At 36.3% G+C, this 20,650-nt stretch overlaps 1 protein-coding gene across 1 annotated transcript; it reads right to left on the reverse strand.

Moving 5' to 3' along the window:
- Window positions 1-10,225: 10,225 nt before the first annotated feature.
- On the reverse strand, window positions 10,226-12,223 carry LOC129926914 (uncharacterized). Its single transcript, XM_056033528.1, has one exon. The coding sequence runs from the start codon at window positions 12,206-12,208 to the stop codon at window positions 10,487-10,489; it is 1,722 nt and encodes a 573-aa protein (XP_055889503.1). The 5' UTR covers window positions 12,209-12,223; the 3' UTR covers window positions 10,226-10,486.
- Window positions 12,224-20,650: the final 8,427 nt, after the last annotated feature.

Consider the following 20,650-nt stretch of genomic DNA (forward strand, 5'->3'; position numbering starts at 1 on the left):
CTGGAACCAATACAAAATGCTGCCCTGCGTCTCTGTCTCGGCGCGTTTCGTACATCACCTATCCCAAGTCTCAATGTGGAGGCTGGAAAACTCCCCATGGATATAAGAATGAAAAAGCTTGCAATGCAGTATATAGTCAAGCTAAAATCCAACCCAACGAACCCTGCTTTTGACCCCATATTTAACCCCACAGAGGTAGAATTATACAATCGAAGGCCTAACGTCATACAGCCGTTGGGCCTTCGAATGAGAGAACCCATCCAAAATTTAACCCCACCCATTGACCAAATCTCTAAAATAGAAACCCCTCAGAATCCTCCTTGGCTAATGAATAAACCTAAATTAAATTTATCCCTCCTTAATTTCAAAAAAGAAAATACAGACCCAAGCATACTACAAGTCCACTTTAGGGAACTGCAGGAGAGCTACGGAGATTGTGGCACCATCTACACAGACGGATCCAAAATGGAGGGAAAGGTCGCGTGTGCCTGCTCCTTTCGGAACAAAACAATCTCCCGTAGACTCCCCGATGGCTGCTCCATCTTTACGGCCGAATTGCACGCAATATTGCTTGCACTTATGGCCGTAAAAGCATCAGAAAGGAGTAAATTTATAATCTGCTCCGACTCCAAATCTGCATTGCAAGCTTTGGGGCGGATGAAGACTGACATCCCATTGGTACATAAGAGCCTGAAGCTGTTGGACCTAATAACAGCCGACCGTAGGGATGTCACCTTCATCTGGGTCCCCTCCCACGTTGGCATTGAGGGAAACGAAGCCGCAGACAGAGAAGCAAAGAGAGCCCTAAATCATGCAGTGTCAGGAACCCAAGTTCCCTACTCGGACCTGAGACAAAGTATTGCCTCTGCCACCTATCGAGAGTGGCAGAACCGATGGGAGGCTGAGACTCACAGTAAACTCAGGCAGATTGTGGCGGATGTCAGGTGGCGGCCCACATCTAAGGGTCTGACAAGGCGTGGTAGCACAACCATGTCCAGACTTAGGATTGGCCACACCTACATCACGCACTCTTTTGTACTGAAGAGAGAGGAGCCCCCACTTTGCGAGTACTGTGACTCTCGCCTCACCGTGGAACATATCCTCGTTGATTGCCCCAGATACCAGGATGTCAGGGCGAAACATTTTAGAGCCACTAATCTAAAAACACTATTTAATAATGTCGACCCTGGGAAGGTACTGGGCTTTATTCGGGAAGTGGGGCTATCTACGAAGATCTGATTTCTGAATTTGTGAACATGCACTATTTACATTAGATTTTTACCAAATATTTAAATTTTTACTACCTTTACTATTTTAACTGTGAATAGACCTTAATTTTAATTATATGACTGTATAGAATCTGGCCCTTGTTGTTTAGAGAGAGAGTAGTCCTTAAGGGACTGCAGGCACGACATGGCCTAAATTGTGCCGATGTGCCTCAAATCAACAATCAACAATCAACCATATTAAAAATGTAGAGTTGCCTCCCTTAAGTTAATACAATAGCTTTGCAATATTTGTTAAGTGTATCTATCTGTTATGGCATGCAGTTTGAACCAATAACTTACTATAGCAAGAAAATATAATATATTGCAACCTTATGACGAGTAGCAAATAGTATAATTTGGAAAATTTGTGTTACGTCATACTTTCGGAAATTCCCATTTCTAAAAGTTTCGTGCTTACTCTAGTGTTTGGGAGATTAAAAAAAACGACAACAAATAACATAAAATGTAAAATATAAAAAAATCAAGGTTTTAATGAAAACACTATTTTCCCTTTATACAGCTGACCAACCTTTGTAAAAGAGATTACTTTGCACTTAACTTCACTCAGGTGTTAATGTAATACTGTCCAATGTGGTGTCCCGCAGGTGACCGTCGACATAGTTTGTTTGTGTTGACATCATATGTGTGTCTAGCTCTACATATCGTTATGTTCCAGTCATGTTCCAGAGGTTCGGTTTTCCCTCACACGTCGGGACAGCCATTCTACCTTTTACAATAAATTGACATTTATCAATACCCGTTCTTCCACTATATACCTATTTTTTTTTCGGGCATTTACAAGTGTATAAGATTGCGAGTTAGAATAGGATACACAGGTCTGTATCCGACAGTGATGATAGAAGAGATGACTGTGGTATCGGAAATACAATATCTTGACAGGTTCCATAATTAGACGGGGGATTGGCTAGTTTCCATCTTGCGTTTTCTAGATTAAAAAGATAGCATTTTAATTCTGGCCATTCAGTATCTGACCTGCGCAAGCCTTAAAGATAGTAACCTACATGACAAAATGACCAGGTGTAATCAGTGTAATAAGTGAGAGCCTTGTACTACCACTTGTAAACTTCATTTCTGTAAAGCGCATTGATGTTAAAATTAAACTAGTTAACTTTCCCTACCAGATAAGATAATTTAAGTTCATCTGTCTCCTTAGCCAACAATTAATGAGTGTGTCATGTATCCAGCATAACGACCAACGGCCTTTACTTTTTCCAAACTAATATCTGGTACCCATTAGTGCTGGGTAGACTCAGAGGCGCCCTAAAAATCCCGAAATTAAGAATCCCAGTTTTTACCAGAATCCGAACCTGAGTCCTTCCGGCTAAGGAGCCAAGCGCTTTACTACTCATTCACCACCCCTCCTTTTTTGTAAACACACATTTTACATTTATATTTAGACTTACTGCTCCAACTTTAATGTCCAAAAAAGTATTAGATGAAATCTTCGTTAGAACACAAAGGCATTGATTTGAAGTCGATCAAGGAAAAGTCTGGCATTTCCCTTAGGTACAAAATGTATGCTTTACCCTGTAACTAGGATTTAGCATCATGTCATGTTAGATGAAGCTAAGAAGCCATAATGAATACATGACAAAATTCTTCTTTAATTTTCCTAGATTTCATACATTAACTGCAATATTATACGTCTGAACGTAACTATTTGACAAGTTACAATGCAAAGAACTTCTCTCAAGTCAATAATAGACCAATTGTTATATGCAAAAGCTACAACGAAAAAGACTCGACGTAAACAACGGTTTTTTCTAGACTGTAGGCTGAATTAAAAATATTTTTTATTCTAATTGCCTTGTACAATGACATTTACAACTATTGAAATGTGAAAGTGTTTTTTCAGTGTTTTCACGTTCACCCATTTTCATCATTAAAATATTGTTTCAAAATGAGTTCGAGTCAATATTAGCTTTCCATGAGAAATTATTCAACCAAGTTAGGCTTGGACACCAGGTACTTTATCTTGAACAGACTATTCTTCTTCGGGATTTCCGCTGTAAGATATAAATACATGTATATTCATGTTTAGGAACAATTTGAACACCGTCTTATAAGTCTAGATTTAAAAGTCTTTTGTTAGAATGTTATAAAGTGAAGTCTAGTAGATTTATACATTCGCTTAACCAGGATTTTTGTTCTTGGGAGGAGTCCCTTAAACCACCCCGACCTGCAGGCAGCTCGCTGATGTGTCGTACCACATCGTTGTAGTTGTAGTTGGCTGATGTGATACAGAGGAAGCAATATGGGGGAGTTTCCTAAATGTACTCGGCCTTTGACCTCCATTCTATACCGAGCGTCCTGAAATGTCAACCGTTGGTAATACATTACATCTACATGAATATTTCCTAGATAAAATTATGTTCAAACAGTCAGATTGGGGCAAGCTTTATTTGGCCTAGAGTTCCAACAGTGTTACACTCAATGCTTAGGACAAAGAAGAAGAAATATAAAACATTAATCACAGGAAGAATTGCGAGCGATTTTTGAGTGAAGAGGCGTCGATGATGGCCAGGAAAAAAAAACAACTATAAATAAACTTTAGAGATAGCTGATAGTCTAACAGTGTGTGTAGAACATAATTATACAGTGTATTTTTAGCGACCCCCGTAAGGGGAAAAAGCCGCATTTAGGTTTGTGCAAAATGTCCGTCTGTCCGTCTGTCCGTCTGTCACACTCAGATCTCGAAATCTAGAAGAGATTTGAAAAATATTATTTCATCATTAAATGCGGCTTGAAAAGTTTAGGTGCAACGGCTGCTTTTGGTTTTCTAAAAGCAAACCGTTTAATTTATAAAATTAATTATGCAAGCAATTTTTTCATAAAAATAAACCAATTCTAAAACAATTACGTAAATGTAAGGGAGGCAATGTTACAATATGCTAACAAAGATTGTCGTGTATTTTCAGTATCACTAAGTCAAATATATTTTTAAAACGTACAGGAAATGTTTACAACAAATATAAATAATAGTTAAAGACGTTTTTTCTGGTCAACTAGCTGCTAAAATTAAAAGAAAACATTTCTGTATGTTTATAAAGGCTAATAATGCACTTTGTATGTAAATATCACGCACATATTTTTAAATGGACTTTTTATGCAGCGATTTTCGTGCAGTAGCGTAACGTCGCAACATGATCAGGTGCTAAACCAATTCCTTAAACTTTTTTTAAAAATCAGATTTTATTTATTTTTTGTTTAGTGCCCCCATCCGAATAAAAGAAGATTATTTTTGTGCGTTTTGTCTGTTAGTCGGTATGTCCGTCACGATTAGATTAAAAAAACTAGAACTCTAAAAGCTATTGAAAATCTAATTTACCCTTTAATGTTCCTCCCGTAACATCTCAATAGTTTTAAGTATCTAAAATTGATTGTTCCGGATTTTCGTGTCAAAACTAATCAACGCCAACAAATGTTTGTTTGCTCTTCTAACTTATATTACATTCAATTTCCATGCTTAAACGTTGCAAAAACACATTATCAATAATATGTTGTTCCGTTTTTTATGTAAATAGCATATTAATGCTTAATCAAAATCTCTATACTGACTTATATTTCATTAAGTGTAAATATGTTCCGGATATTGTTTTATAAAACATGAATTATGCCTAATGATTGTTTGAAATCGTATAATTTACTAATATTACACTTATATTATTTGACAATGCGTCACTATAATTTGGTTATCAATATCAAATTGTTCCGTATTTTCATCTTTAAACAAATGTTAAAAATATCGACAATAGGTTGTTCAGGGCTTAAAAAAAAGTAATTTACTAGAATTGATTACTAAAAATTACTTTTTAGACTTATTTTTTTTGCTGAAACATAATATAGAAGTTTTGTAATCGATAAAAAAAAGTTCCGGATTTTGTTTCTTACAAATCGTCGCCAGAAATTTACGAATTTATTTAAAAATCTACTAACGCCAAATAATTGTTTGTACTCCCTCTTCTAATTAATAAACAAATAATCTTCTCATCTACGAAATAATGTTTTTACGGATTTTTATGAAAAATATTTTAACTCACTTCTCTCTTACAGTACATTTAACTTTCTACCTAAAACATTAAAAAATCTAATTATCTTTAATATTATGTTCCGATTTTTAAGGAAAACAGAATCCAAACACCAAAGTAAGGTTTGAAAATCTCTCCACATGGCTGTAGTACATCTAATTTTTATACGAGACCATCCAAAAAATTTAATTAACGGTATTACATTTATCTGAAATTCTCTTTTTCTTTTACTATTTATACAAACATCTATTATATAAACTTTTCAATTTTGTTCATACCTAAAAATTATTGCGATGTTTTGAAACGTAAAATAAAGGTTAATCAATTTTTAATAACTTTTAGTTGGTTTTTTTTTTTATATCAAGATGACGGACAGACCGACTGACAGACAAAACGCAAAAACAATGCGGCTTTGATCCTTTTTAAATAAATTCTATTAGAACTCAGTGCACCAATGTCTATGAACCCTCGTTAAATATCTCGTGTAAATAAAGACATTTTTTTATGGTACCGGTTCTACTACCCTATTGTGAGGTAATGGAATTTTTTTCCACGACGTCATATGAATGGACTCTTTAAATGTAATGCTAAAAGAACGCATTCTGTGCACCAATGTCTATTAACCCTTGAAAAATTGCTCGTATTAATGAAAACATATTTTAGTCTAACTAAGCCGTGTGACGTAGTGTTTTTTTCCTTTGACGTCATATGGAATGAATTCTTTAAATGAAATGCTTAAAGAACGCACTCGGTGCACCAAAGTCTATGAACACTCGATAAATGGCTCGTATTGATGAATGCGATTTTTAGTCTAGCTAGGCCGTGTGACGTAGTGTTTTTTTTCCCTCTGACGTTATATGGAATTAATTCTTCAAATGAAATGAAAAAAGAACTCGGTATAGTAATGTTTATTAAGCCTCGTTATGTGACTCGCGTTTAAAAAAAGAATTATATCTTGATTTAGATCTAATCTAGATTTTTTAAACTAGATCTAGATTTTTATTACAGTATATCTAGATCTGGATTTATATTCTAATTAAAATTATTTTAGAGTCTAGATCTAATATAATATACTATAACTAATCTACAATTTTTTATTTAATTTAAATTTAAATTTACGGTAATTGAATCTTTGAAACATTATTAGGCCTACTTTTGACCATCAAAATTAAATCACCTCTTGAATATTATTTGCGAATATGCAGATCCGACAGGGATCCGACTTCGACGGGGGCCGCCTCTGAGTTTGTGTAACACAAACTCTCTTTGTAATCTTGTTTATTATTAATGACAGAGCTTCATAAAAAATTATTAATTAGTTTATATCAACGTCTATACTAGATCTAAAGAGTTTATATCAGCAGTTTATACCTAGATCTTAAGAGTGTATATCAGCAGTTTATACCTAGATCTTAAGAGTGTATATCAGCAGTTTATACCTAGATCTTAAGAGTGTATATCAGCAGTTTATACCTAGATCTTAAGAGTGTATATCAGCAGTTTATACCTAGATCTTAAGAGTTTATATCAGCAGTTTATACCTAGATCTTAAGAGTGTATATCAGCAGTTTATACCTAGATCTTAAGAGTTTATATCAGCAGTTTATACCTAGATCTTAAGAGTTTATATCAGCAGTTTATACCTAGATCTTAAGAGTTTATATCAGCAGTTTATACCTAGATCTTAAGAGTTTATATCAGCAGTTTATACCTAGATCTTAAGAGTGTATATCTGCAGTTTACACCTAGATCTTAAGAGTTTATATCAGCAGCCTAGAGATTGCATAGTTATCTACTGTCTCTATTTAATGTTTGTGCTCACTACGCCTGAGACGACAGTCTAAAACTAAAGGGAATAATTCAGCTTATGCCACCACTTGTCAATTGCTATTTGTTTCCTTGTTTGAGACATCAAACTGTAAAAGACTATTCGTTATATATAGTATTTTTCGATACGACAAAACACGCAATAATGCAAACATAAACTAATGTAGCTTAAATATTATGTGTATTGTTAATAATAAGTAAATCTGCTATTTCAGACCTTGTGATCTATGGGTAAGAAGATGTTAATGTCATCTATTTCTTTGGCTAACGGTTAAAGAGCAGTGTGTCATGTGGCCAGCACAAAGACCAACCACTTTAGTTACCATCACTTAAGTCAATTACCCGTAACATTGAGGTGGACTCAGTGGAGTCTTAAAAAACGCGAAATTCAAAATGCCAGTCTTTATCGAGATTCCAACCAAGTACTCCAGTTATGGAAGCCAAGCCATTAACCACACAGCCAGTTAACAAATCGCTACTTATTTAAAATGTTTTGAGCTAAGTAAGACTTTCTATTAATCAGACTTAGTTTGGCATGCTCAGTGTGCTAACAAGAAAGTAACCATTTCTTTAAAAACTGTTAAAAATATATATGCAGTTAAAAACACGGCCACTTCTATAGTAAGTGTTTTACATAGCAAGGCAGTTAAACACATACATACATACATACATACATACATGCATTCATATATACGTACTACATATATACATTCAAACATGCATACATACACTCATACATACATGCATACATATATCATACTACATACATACATACATACATACATACATACATACATACATACATACATACATACATACATACATACATACATACATACATACATACATACATACATACATACATACATACATACATACATATATACATACATATATACATACATACATACACACATACATACACACATGCATACTTATCTTATCTTATATAATACAGACGTTACTTCAAAAAGAAGATGATTACGTCCTACACGTCATGCATTCAGTCAAGCATATTAACCAATGACCTAAACTCCGCCAAGTCACTAGTTTACCTGGCTAGCTCAGGCAAACCATTCCATGCTCTAATAGCGCTAGGGAAGAAAGAGCATTTGTACAAATTTGTCCTTTCATATGGAATGTGAAATGTGAATTTATCTTTGTGTCTTTCTGAGTATTTTATTACATTTTGTTTTTGTATTTGAAGATTATGGTTCACAGTTTCGTGAATAATTGCTACTTTACTTTTGAGTCTTCTATTCTGAAGGCTTTCTAAATTTTGTGATTTTCATAAAAGTGTTACTCTAGTCAAATGTGAATATTCGTTTGTTATGAATCTCACTGCATTATTTTGTGTCTGTTCCAGTTTCTTAATGTTTTCTTGAGGGGTCCCAAACAGAGGATGCATATTCTATTATTGGCCCTACCAAATACCATTTTTAGTTATATTTGATTTATAGAGATTTCTTTTACTAAACCCTAATGCTTTGTTTGATTTTCTGATAGTTTCATCAATATAAGAATATCACAGTTTTTCATTTATTATAACACCTAGGTATTTTGCGTTTTTAGTTTGTGTTACTGGTTTACCATGAATAAGATAAGAGGAATTAATTTGTTATATATTTATTGTTACTCTTAATAACTGACATTTTTCTGGGTGGAAAGACATGCTCCAATTTAAGTCCCATTTCTGTAATTCATCTAATTCTCGTTGTAAAATTTCTGTATCTAGAGATGCTTTTATTGTCCTATGTATTATGCTATCGTATGCGAATAATCTGACTTTTGTTCCGAAACTAATGCAATTCGGTAAATCGTTTATGTAAATTAAAAATACTAGTGGAACTTAGACTGTTTCCTGAGGTATACCTGAGTTTACTGTTATTGGTGTTGATTTAGGGCCATTTATTATTACAGTTTGTTCTCTCCCTATCAGAAAATCTTTAATCTACTGATGCAATGGACCATCAATGCCAAAATATTTTATTTTTTAAGCAAACTATGGTGGTAAACTTTTTCAAAATCTTTGGAAAAATCTAGTAAGATAGCATCTATTTGCTCACTGTTATCTAAACCTTTTGAAAAATCAGCAATTTAGACCTATTAGTTGTGTTTCACATGATCTATATTTCCTAAAGCCATGTTGATATGGGGTGAGGACATTATGTTTGTCTAAGTGGTTTATGATGTTGCTACATATTATGCTTTACATGTGATGCTGGTAATTGATACTGGTATGTAGTTTCCTGGGTCTGATTTTTTTTTTAAATAGAGGGCTGACATTAACTTCTTTCCAGTCCGTTGGTACTCTGCCCTGGTTAGAGATGCCTAAAAAGTATTTTGAACACTGGGGCTAGCTCATTGCTTAGTTCTTTGAGTAATCTAGCTGGAATACCATTAGGTCCAGAAGCTTTATTCGGCTTGATCCTGGCTAATAGTTTTTGGACTCCCATTTTCTTGTACTTCTATATCTCCTATGTTTACTTGGTTCAAATTAAGTAATATGTCTTTGTCTCATGGGGCTGAGAATGATGATGCAAAGTATTTGTTTAGGATGTTAGCTTTAGTTTCATTATCATTATGTGTTAAGTTGTCTTCTCCTTTTATTCACTCTGCAGCTGTCTGCTTACGTTTTGGGTTAGGTAATTAATTTTTCTGTACTTTTATAAACTCTTTCTGCCTGTGTTTCTTTGAATTTTCTATATAGGGTTTCCTTCTTTACAAAGCTTCTCTAATCTATTATTAAACTAGCATTTAATTATTTTATTTCATATATATTTAGGTGGTATATGATTTTCTATAATGTTTTTAAGATAGATTTTTATGAAATTCCAGAGGTCATTGACTAGTTGGTTAATGTCTTTTTCTGTATGAATGTTTTTGAAATGTAATGCAGCTTGGTGTAGCTGTGTTCGGTTACATTTGTTCCATACGTATCTTATACATACGTTCGCATTATTATGTGCTTTATATATTAGATATATATGTATGATAAAAAAATACTGCAATGAAAATTTTAAAAATTTTAATGAAGTTATTTATTTTTGTTCACATTAGAATTTAATTTTTCAATTGGAGTTCAAACAGCTGTGGAATCACTGCTCAAATATTGTATTTAGAAAGACGAACTATTTTCAGACAATGTTTAAAGCAACATAAATACAGCTTAATATATCGATCTCTATGTATCTATTCCTACAAAATTAGAAAAGAAAACTTATCTTTTAAAGAAATGTTTTACTTGTCTCATACAGCTAACTATGCAATGAATTCATAGCAAAATTTATTTTTATGAGGCAGTAAGACTCAATTCCAGTTCTAAGAGGCCGAAACTTTTGATTAGACTTTCAATCCTGTGACAGGAATCTGAATAGGTTTAAATGGTTCCTGTTTATTTAACTTAACCTGTGGGTACTCAACCACAACTGGTTTATCAGCATGACTTGCTTTAGCAATGTAAGTTGTGATGTTTCTTGAAGGAAGCTTATCTTTAGAGACATCACGGCGATTTTGTTTTAATTTATCCCACTTCACACTAATATATGTGCCTTCAACTTTTTCCAATCTCCCTTTTAAAGTAAATTCATACTGAGTTTCATCAGTAAGTCTGTTGATAACTCGACGTGCATCTGGAAACTTCTGAAATAACATTCCCCACATCCAGACTCCATCGTTGTTATCACTTTGTTTCTTAAGATCTTTGTAAAATGGATTGTTGGCGTTTCCAAAGCGAAAATTGTAGGTGGGTCTATCTCTGTTAGTTCTATATTTTTGATGGAAATTACCATTACCGTCTTCCCAGCGCAAGAATCCTCTCATTTCTGTAGAAAACTTGGTGGTAATGATTGCAGTGTATGGTACAGTTGTTCTACTTTTACTCATGATTATCTCGTATCTAGCTCCTTCCTTTGGTCCAAGCGTGATTGAAGATTGTTTAGAAAAGCCTTGAGTTTTGTCAAGAGTCTTAGTGTTTGTACCTGATGTTGAATATTCGAATTTAGTCGTATAAGAAGCTTTTCCACTGACTGACGCAATTTGAAAATTTAGTTCTATTCCAAGTTCGTGACTGTTGGAAAAAGTACTAGTGGTAGAATGAGTGACAGAGTCCTGGACCGTCTTAGTTCTATCAATAGATTCAGTCGAAGTTGAAGTCGCATTATTGTAAAGTTCTCCAATGTCTACACTTTCTGCTTGAAGTTCATCTACGACACTTTTCCCATAAATAATTTCCTTGACAGCAAATCCCCAATCTCCGAAAACCAAGTTGAGTCTTTCGCCATTTTTATCACCATTACACCCTGAGCCCCAGAACGAGTGTGTATCAGCTTCCCATGTGTCCCCATTTCTATTAAAATCTTCACCAACAGCCATTCCGTGGCAGCCATAGCACCAGCCATAACCCATGTAATGTGCTAAGGTAGCCATATTCCACAATGTCGTGTCCATGATGTGCGTCTGTATTTTACTCTTCTCGTCCATGACTAACTCTTTTTCTACTAATGTACAGCAATAAAGTTTTTTCAAAAAGTAAAGGTCATCTCCATCAGCTCGGTACAGTCCGGTTATAAAATAGTCATCTGGACAAAAACATTTACGTTTTTGACTCATGCAGACACTTATGTCAACATACTCACATTTCCCATAATTCAATGGGTGGTTGGCAGGTTTGGCGCATCTTGCATGCTCGAGGTTGAAAAGATAGCCACTCCATCTTGGCCATCCAGTATCTGACCTGTATAAGCCTTGAAGGAAGTAGCCTACAGGACAATAAGCCCAGGAGTAATCATTGTCTAGCGCAGAAGTCCAGTCCTCGTAGACTACCTGCTGTTCCACGGTATTCCAAGGAGAAGGGGGTTGACAACATTCAGCACCTTCTAAGTAAATGAGAGGATCGTCCCCCCAGTTGACAACGACATTTCTGTCCAGTCCATTGATGTAAGCGTTGATCTCATTACATTTCGATTGTCCTTTTGAATCAAAGCTGGACATCCATGAAGAATAGCTGCATTGAGAGCTGACATACTGCATCAGGCTGATGGCCACAACGATTTGTAAAATCATTTTTGTCTAGTTGAGATTGTGTGTCTGTAAAAATAAATAATAATAATCTTTATTATCGCAAGAAAAATGTTCTTACAATTTATTCCTTACACCAAACAAAACATTTTAACTATAGAATACCAAAATGTACGTTCACACACAGACTTACTCCTAATTTACAAGTGAAAAGTTTATATTACATAGTTTCTATTTAATGATTTGGTTGTCAGGGGATCAAAATAGATTTGGTGTCGGTTTGTCTTTGATATCAGTGTATTGTATCTCTGTTGTGATGGTAGTTTTTCAAATTAATGCGTGAACTACAGCGCTGTACTATATCCATAGAATACTTAATTAACTAAAGGATTTTTTTTTTCGGAAATGTTTTTTTCTGTTTTTGACGTAGCAATTAGGTCAATTAGATATTCATTATAAGACTTCAGTTAGGCCAGGTTCACATTTAACTTCACATTTGCTTTCACCTATCCTTTGATTGCTGGACAACTGGGGCACCACACGAGATCTTTCAACCTTCTTTCTCCATTTTTTTCTGTCTCTGTCAAAATATTTACACCATTGAAACTTCTGATGCAACGGCTACTTTTTTTTTCCTGTAAGGAAAAAACTTTTTCTTAAATCACTCATGCAAGCAGTTTTTCATTAAAAAAACACCACATTTACTCCACTTTTACAAATATTCACTATTAATAGTAACAAACACTTGAGGCTCCTCAGTAGGGGAGGTAAATATTTGCCATATTTTCAACACATTTATGCAAATGATTTTGAATTTCGATATTTTAAGTGCGCGCCTCTAATGAGTACCTAACTTTAAAGACCAATCAATTGAAGAGGTTTTTTTCGAAATTGAGATAACTATTGATTTGGATAATAGGTGGTATCAAATATAGTTCTTATAAAATTTGAGTTTAAAGAAATACATATTTATACTAGAAAAAATCATTTGAAAGTGTAAAAAAGTAACAAGAATTGAAATGGTGGTGTAAAGGTCGAAAGCGGAAATGACGTTTTAGGATGGAAATCGGGGAAAATGGCGAGCTCAAGACACATGACCTAGCTAGGATACTAGAACTTTTTTTTTTAACAACAAACTTAACTTATACAATTAGATTGTAACTAGATATGGATCCATATATCTATTAATAGATTTTCAGCTACGTATATTTTTAGCGGCCCCAGAATGGGGAAAAGACGCTATTAGTTTTGTGTGGCCTGTCTGCCGGCTGTCCGTCCGTCTCGTTTATATCTCAGAAACTAGAAGAGAAAATGAAAATCGGGCATCATGATATTTTAGATCATTCAAAATTCTGATGCAGCGGCTACCTTTATCTTTTCCGAAAGTGAACCATCTAATTTTTAAAATTATATATGGAAGGAGATTTTTCAAAAAAATTACACCACTTTTCAATAAAAAACTTTAGTCTTATTAAAAAGTTCACAAGCTTCTTTCTTTAATATGTGTTATCAACCCGTCGGAGTCGGATCCCTGTCGGATCTGCTTATTCGTAAGGAATATTCAAGACGTGATTTAATTTTGATGGTCAAAAGTAATAATGTTTCAAAGATTCCTTTTTGTTGTAAAAATTGTTTTTTTTGTTTGTTTTAAATGTTTCGGGTATCATGGGCGTAGCCAGGATTTTTTTTTTGGTTTTTTTTTTTTTTATATGTATTTATGTGTGCGTGTGTGTACATAATCTTTATTGCATTCTGACCATTCATTCTTTCGGAAGACGTTTATTGTGCCCTAGAATAGGTTCTTCCATGAGTTAGTGGAAAAATTGTAGATTCCCCGCCATTACTAGCAAGGGGGTCTAGGGGAGGGCTAGGGGCTCCCCCAGCGCGGGGCGAAGCCCCGCCGCCAAGCACTATTTCTGGTATTGAAAGCCAACAAAATGCTTATTCTGAGGTATCTACAGTGCATTTTCCTGCTATTAAAAAGTTTTATTTCAAAAACCTAATGTGCTATTCTTACTGACTTAGACCCTCCCGCGCCGTTTGGCGCATTTGCCGTCAATCTGTTAGGTCTGTATAGTTACGTGAAACACCATACTGCTGTGGGGAGGACCCAAGCTAACCACTGCTAATGACAAGTCTCTCCTCATCCAAGCTCTGTGAAATGATTCATATTCCTTTAAGGACTGATACTGGTAAAAAGCAAAAACAAAATCTTCGAGTTACAAAAATAGTTTCTTGCGGTTTCAACTTTGAAAGCCAACAAAATGCATATTCTGAGAAATCTACAGTGCATTTTCCTGCTATTAAAAAGTTTTATTTCAAAAACCTAATGTGCTATTCTTACTGACTTAGACCCTCCCGCGCCGTTCGGAGCATTTGACGTCAAGCTGTTTCCATAAAAATCTATCACTGGTATTGTCTGAAGCCTCTTCCCACCTGCCATGAGGACCTCAATGAATGAGTGGCGTCAAGTTGTACTAGGATGTCATTGCAACTCTTCTTATGCGTAATTCATTTTGTCGGAGAACATGTTCCGCAAACCTCATGCATCGCTTTCTCAAAATCTTATTAAACTGTCGACTCCCAGATCGGCATAGGATTTCCTTGATTTAAACCCGATCTCTATAACTGACTCCTAAAATCTGTCTTAGCCATCTTTGTTGAGCCACATTTAGTGTTTTTCAATTTCGGCAGATGACTATTCACTGCAGTTTATTAAGGGAGCCCTCCCACTGGTAAAAATGTGTAACCTCTCTTGAATACGCTCTTGGAATTAAGTGACTGTAGTTTGCTTTAGATTTTATATCGAAAAGAGAAGTTTTATCGTCAAAATCATCTGTTGGGGTTTTCCACCTCAAAATGCTCTGTAAGGGGGATCTTAAACTCAAAACCATCTGGAGGGGTTTTAAACTTTTAAAAAACGCCATCTGTAGAAGAGGGGTTTAAATTCAAAACCCCCGATTGGATTGGCTACGCTCAAAAAATTTTAGTGTGTAATTTGCTTTTTTTTTTTATTGAAGGGGTATTTTTTAGCATCAAATCCATCTGAATGGGGGTTTAAACTCAAAACCCCTTTTGGCAACGCTCATAGCATTTTGAGTGCGTAATTTGCTTTTTTTCTTTAACTGAAGATGTATTTTTTAGCCTCAAACCCCCCTGGCGGGGGGGGGGGGTTAAACTCAAAACCAGTTTGGCTACGCTTATAGATTTTAGAGTGAGTAATTTGCTTTTATTTATATTGAAGAGGTACTTTTTAGCTTCAAATTCCACTGGAGGGGAGTTTAAACTCAAAACCCCTTTGACTACACTCATAACATTTTGAGTGTATAATTGCTTTGTTTTTATTATTAAAGAGGTATTTTTTACCTTCAAACCCCGCTGAAGTGGGGTTTAAACTCAAAACTAAGTCAAAACCCATTTAGCTACGCTAACATTTTGAGTGCGTAATTAGCTTTTTTTTTTATATTGAAGTGGGGGTTTATCGTAAATTTTGGAGGGGGGTTTAAAAAAAAAATGCAAACGAAAATCCCCTAATTTGTTTTATAGAAGAGGGGGAGTTAACTGCAAAAACCCCAAGTAGGGGGTTTTAAACTCAAACCCCCTGGTAGGGGGTTTTAAACTCAAAACCCCATTGGTTGTGCTGGGGCAAATGATGGTTTAGTATTAAAATCTCACCTAAAATAAACAAAATCAAAGCAAAAAATCATTCACTAAATTCCGATTCCCCCTCCCCAAGGGGGGGGGGATTTCATTTCGGGGGGGGGTTTGAACCCCAACCCCCCCCCCTGGCTACGCCCATGGGGTATTACTTCTAAGTTTAAAATAATTCACTTCTCGCTGGAAGATGGAGGATGGCAGTGAGCAGGGTATGAACCTTGTCTGGTCGTGCAGTTTGTGCGCTGGACTGTCGTTCGGATTTATCGATGGTCTCTGGTTCAAACCCTGCATGCTCCCATCCTCGTCGTCCTACGGGAGGTTTGGACTAGGAAGTAAACTATCTTCAACTCCGAAGGAACATCCGAAACATGTAAAACAAACAAACAAACAACCCGGGACCGTAGAGATAATTAGTTCAGCACGCTAACAGCACGACAAGGCATTGCTCTTAACTTAATAATACACTAATAGCCTATTATTGATAAAGAGATATATTACACATTACGGCATGACATCTATCGGATATGTACAATATGTCAGACGAGCGATTTTAGATAATCTTTCAGCATTGATTTGTAATTAAAAACAAAAAAAAAAAAAAGAAAAGAACAGATATATCGTGCTTGTACTTCGATGTCTCAGCATAGTTAGGCCTATCAACAGAGATATCGTGCTTTTACTTCGATGTCTCAGCACAGTTAGGCCTATCAACAGAGATATCGTGCTTTTACTTCGATGTCTCAGCACAGTTAGGCCTATCAACAGAGATATCGTGCTTGTACTTCGATGTCTCAGCACAGTTAGGCCTATCAACAGAGATATCGGCATTTTCATTTAAATGGAACTAGAATGAGGATGTAGATCTACCTAAATTAAACTTCTGATTTAGCACTCTTAAGATCTATATCTACTAGATCTAGATCTAAAATATAAATTTGGATTAATGTAGCTGTAATTTAAATAAGATTTATGTAAAACAATATCCTAGATAATCTATCTAAAGACTGAATGCAACATTAAATTTAAAAATAGTAGATTCGTTTTAGTATATTATAACATTGCAATATTGATCAATACGTTTGGAAATCAAAATCTACAGGTGTACTGCACGATATGGTGGACAGAAACACACTGTGTTCTGGTCAAATATTCGAATGGATCTACGTTAAACCGGCTAGCTAACTGTGATTAGCGTATACACATAGTCATAAAATACCACTCGTGGACTGTAACTAGAGGTATAGCAGACTGATCCACGTTGTATGGTGGACTAAAACTCGATTCTATTACGCTTAACTGGATCTAGGCTAATGCGGCGACCACTAATTCGCTAAGCTCTAAATTTAGAAGCGTGACCTAATTTCCACCTTATGACGTGGCAGACCCCTGTAGTTAGGGAGAAAGACATCTCGAATGGCTACGAGACTAAGACTTTTTAGTGTCCCTAAAACCCACATTAAAATGCTAATATCTCATTAACGGCTGAAAAGTTATAGAAAATATTTTGCAGACACATTTTTTAAGCATTATATTACGGAAAACAAGTATTAAAACGGTTTCTGTGATTGACCCCAGTTGGTCTTTAATAGTTGAACGTAAAGGCGGTTGGTCTTTGTGCTGACTACATGACGCCTGCTCGTGTCTAAGGTAACATCTGTCCTATAGATTGCAAGGTCTGGAAAGGTACTTTACATAATAAAAGGTGGGCGAATAAATTAGTTGTGTAAGCTGAATAGATTTTGATGAAATCACGAGGTAGTTTGTTATAATGTAAGTTAAAAAATATTGGTTTGAAACACCCATTCGCGTATCAAGTTGAAACTTTCCACAATTATTATTCTAATTAACAAAACACGCATCGATTTAAAAATATAACAAATTAGTCAATTAATTATTGGTAATTAATTATTTAGTTTTATATCAAATAAGGAAATAACTTCTAAATATTGAGAGGTAGAGTGGAAAGAGCTGATATTTTTTCTCTTTGAATAAGCTATGTTTTGATAAAAAAAGGACTTATTTATATTTTGCTAGTATAATTTTACATCCTGCCACAACGCCCCAAAAGAGGACAGAAAAGAGGACAAAGCCATAGAAGGAGGACATAAAAAGATAAGGTAATCCCTAATCTTTCAAAAACTAAGCTTAGGAAAATATTTGGAGCCTAAATCATATATGCAGTATTAGGTGTGTGCATCAGTGGCAATAACCACTTCGCTGCCTGTTGAGTGGGCTGAAGTTATATTAGCGTAAAATATTTCATACGAGCTCCGCCACCTGCTGGTCCCAAGACCGGGTGAGAAAGGAGGAAAGTTTGGTGTGGGGCGAGAAAACCTCAATTGCTAAAGAAATGGCAAACTTTAAACAAAAAGAGAATTTTACATGCAGCGATTGCGGCCAACCCCCGATGACGGTGTTGAACTAAGCCCAACAGGAGGTCCTATGCCTGATACATGGCATAGGAGTTGATAGTATCTCAGACCACTACTTTGTCAGAGGAAAATGTAAACTCTGACTGAAACGCCAACCAAAATCGAGCCACACGACTCGGTGTCCATTTAACGTGATCCCCAAATTTCCAAATCTGATGCTAAAACTTTCAAAGTCCTTCAATGTAACGTCCGAGGACTTATTCCAAAGACACTTGAAATAACTAACCTGCTCCACAAAGAGTATGTGGATGTTGCCTTACTACAAGAATGTCTGATAGGTGAAAAAAGAAGTGTCTCAATACCCGGGTACTCTGTTTTCCGCTGCTCCTGTGGGGATTGCCGAGGCCTGGTTACTTTGGTGGCTAATGCTCTGGTCGCCAAGAAAGTGTCCACAGACTTAAGTCAGGGGAGGACAGACACTTTGGTATTAGAAATTTGGAAAAATAATAGACGCTTCAAGTGCATCAATGTTTATAATCCACCAAAACAAGAACTTGCTTTAGATGTCAGAGAAACAATAACTGTAGACACTATCATAGCTGGAGATCTAAATGCCCATTCACCTTCCTGGGGCTATGATGACACTGATCAGTCTGGTAAAAAAGTTCATGACCTGTGCAATTCTACTAACCTTTTTCTTTTGCAAAATAAACACTCTCCTCCTACTCTTCTGCATGCTAGCAATGGTTCACTATCACGACCAGATCTTTCTTTAGTCTCTGCTAATTTGGAATCTGTCATAACTTATAAAGTACTAGGCGATATTGGTAGTGACCACCTTCCAATATTACTGACTGCCACTCTTTCTAAAATGAAAACCAAGACCACTAAAGAACCACGAAAGTGGTGCTATAGTAAGGCTAATTGGAAAGGATACGAGACAGCTGTCGACAATGCCCTTGAAAAAATCCATGTAGAGTCTAGCTCTGTCGACCTTGTGTAACGTCAAACAACAACAGCTATCCTGGGCATGGCTAAAAAGTTTATTCCTCGAACTTACCCTTGAAAAAATTCAAAAACTTTTGGACGGCTGAAATCAACAAACTTGTTATGGCTCGGAGAAGGGCATACAAAAAGGTCCAAAAGAACCCAAACAATCCAACACTCAGGCAGAAATACAACAGACTCAGCCTACTAGTCAAAACGACTGTTAACAGGGAAAAACGAGAACGTTGGACCAACACCTGTGCAAGGTTATACCTAAGGGATAGCTCTAAGGCTTGGAGTCTTCTGAGAAATCTCGAAAATGCTGGGCGTACGAAAACAGCAACCCCATTATCTTCACCGAGTGGGGTAACCATTTCATCGAAAAAGAAAATTGCCACCTTGTTGAACAAATATTTTGCCAAGATCAACAAGGCTGCCAAGAAGTCCCCAATGTCCAAAGCCATTGATAAAGCTCGCAAAGCTGATGAAAAAAAAAAGACCGAAAGGAACCACAGACCGAAAGTGCTGAGGGAACGATGAACTCCCCCTTCTCGATAGGCGAGCTTAATGCTGCTATAAGGAAATGCCAGCTTAAAAAGGCTCCCGGGCCGGAGGGTATTACCCCCGAAATGCTTAAACATGTAGGGGGGAAAGGAAGGGCCGTGCTCTTGACATTCGTAAATAGAACCTGGGCAGATGGTCATCTGCCCAGGGCCTGGAAACGTGCCACCATTATTCCTATACCAAAAAAGGGAAAAGATGCTTCCACTGCTGAGAGCTACAGGCCTATCTCACTCACATCTTGTGTGGGAAAGATGGCTGAAAAAATGGTAAATGAGCGTCTGGTTTGGTACCTTTAGAGTGCCCGTCTTATAGCTCCAGAACAGGCTGGTTTCAGGGCTGGAATGTCCGCTATAGACCAAATCAACTTCTTTGTGCAGAGCGTAGCAGATGGATTCCAAAGGACCGAAAGCACATACGCATTCTTCATTGACTTAAAACAGGCATATGATAAAGTATGGCGGCCTGGTTTGCTTCATAAGATAAGAGCCGTGGGGGTGCGGGGACGGATATATTACTGGATTAGAGACTTCCTACAAGAGCGTACAATAAGAACAAGGATGTACGAAGAAGTCTCAGGGAAAATGACCCTCGAGCACGGCCTCCCCCAGGGCTCCGTCCTGTCATGCGCCCTTTTCACGGCCTTCATAAATGACCTACCGGCTCAGCTAAAATGCCAAAAGCTGCTATATGCTGATGATATTGTCCTTTGGAAATCCGGAAGGAGCGCATCCTCTATACAAAAAGTGCTACAGGAGGACCTCCATACGCTCTGCTCATACACACAAAAATGGAGGCTAGAAATAAACACCTCCAAGACGGTCTATTCTCTGTTCACGCTCGGGACTGGCATTCTCGGGCAACCTTTCCAGCTCTCCCTCAACGGAGTGGCTCTCAGCATGGAAAAGCT

The sequence above is a fragment of the Biomphalaria glabrata genome, chromosome 6, assembly GCF_947242115.1.
Source record: "Biomphalaria glabrata chromosome 6, xgBioGlab47.1, whole genome shotgun sequence".
NCBI classification, from domain to species: Eukaryota; Metazoa; Mollusca; class Gastropoda; family Planorbidae; genus Biomphalaria; species Biomphalaria glabrata.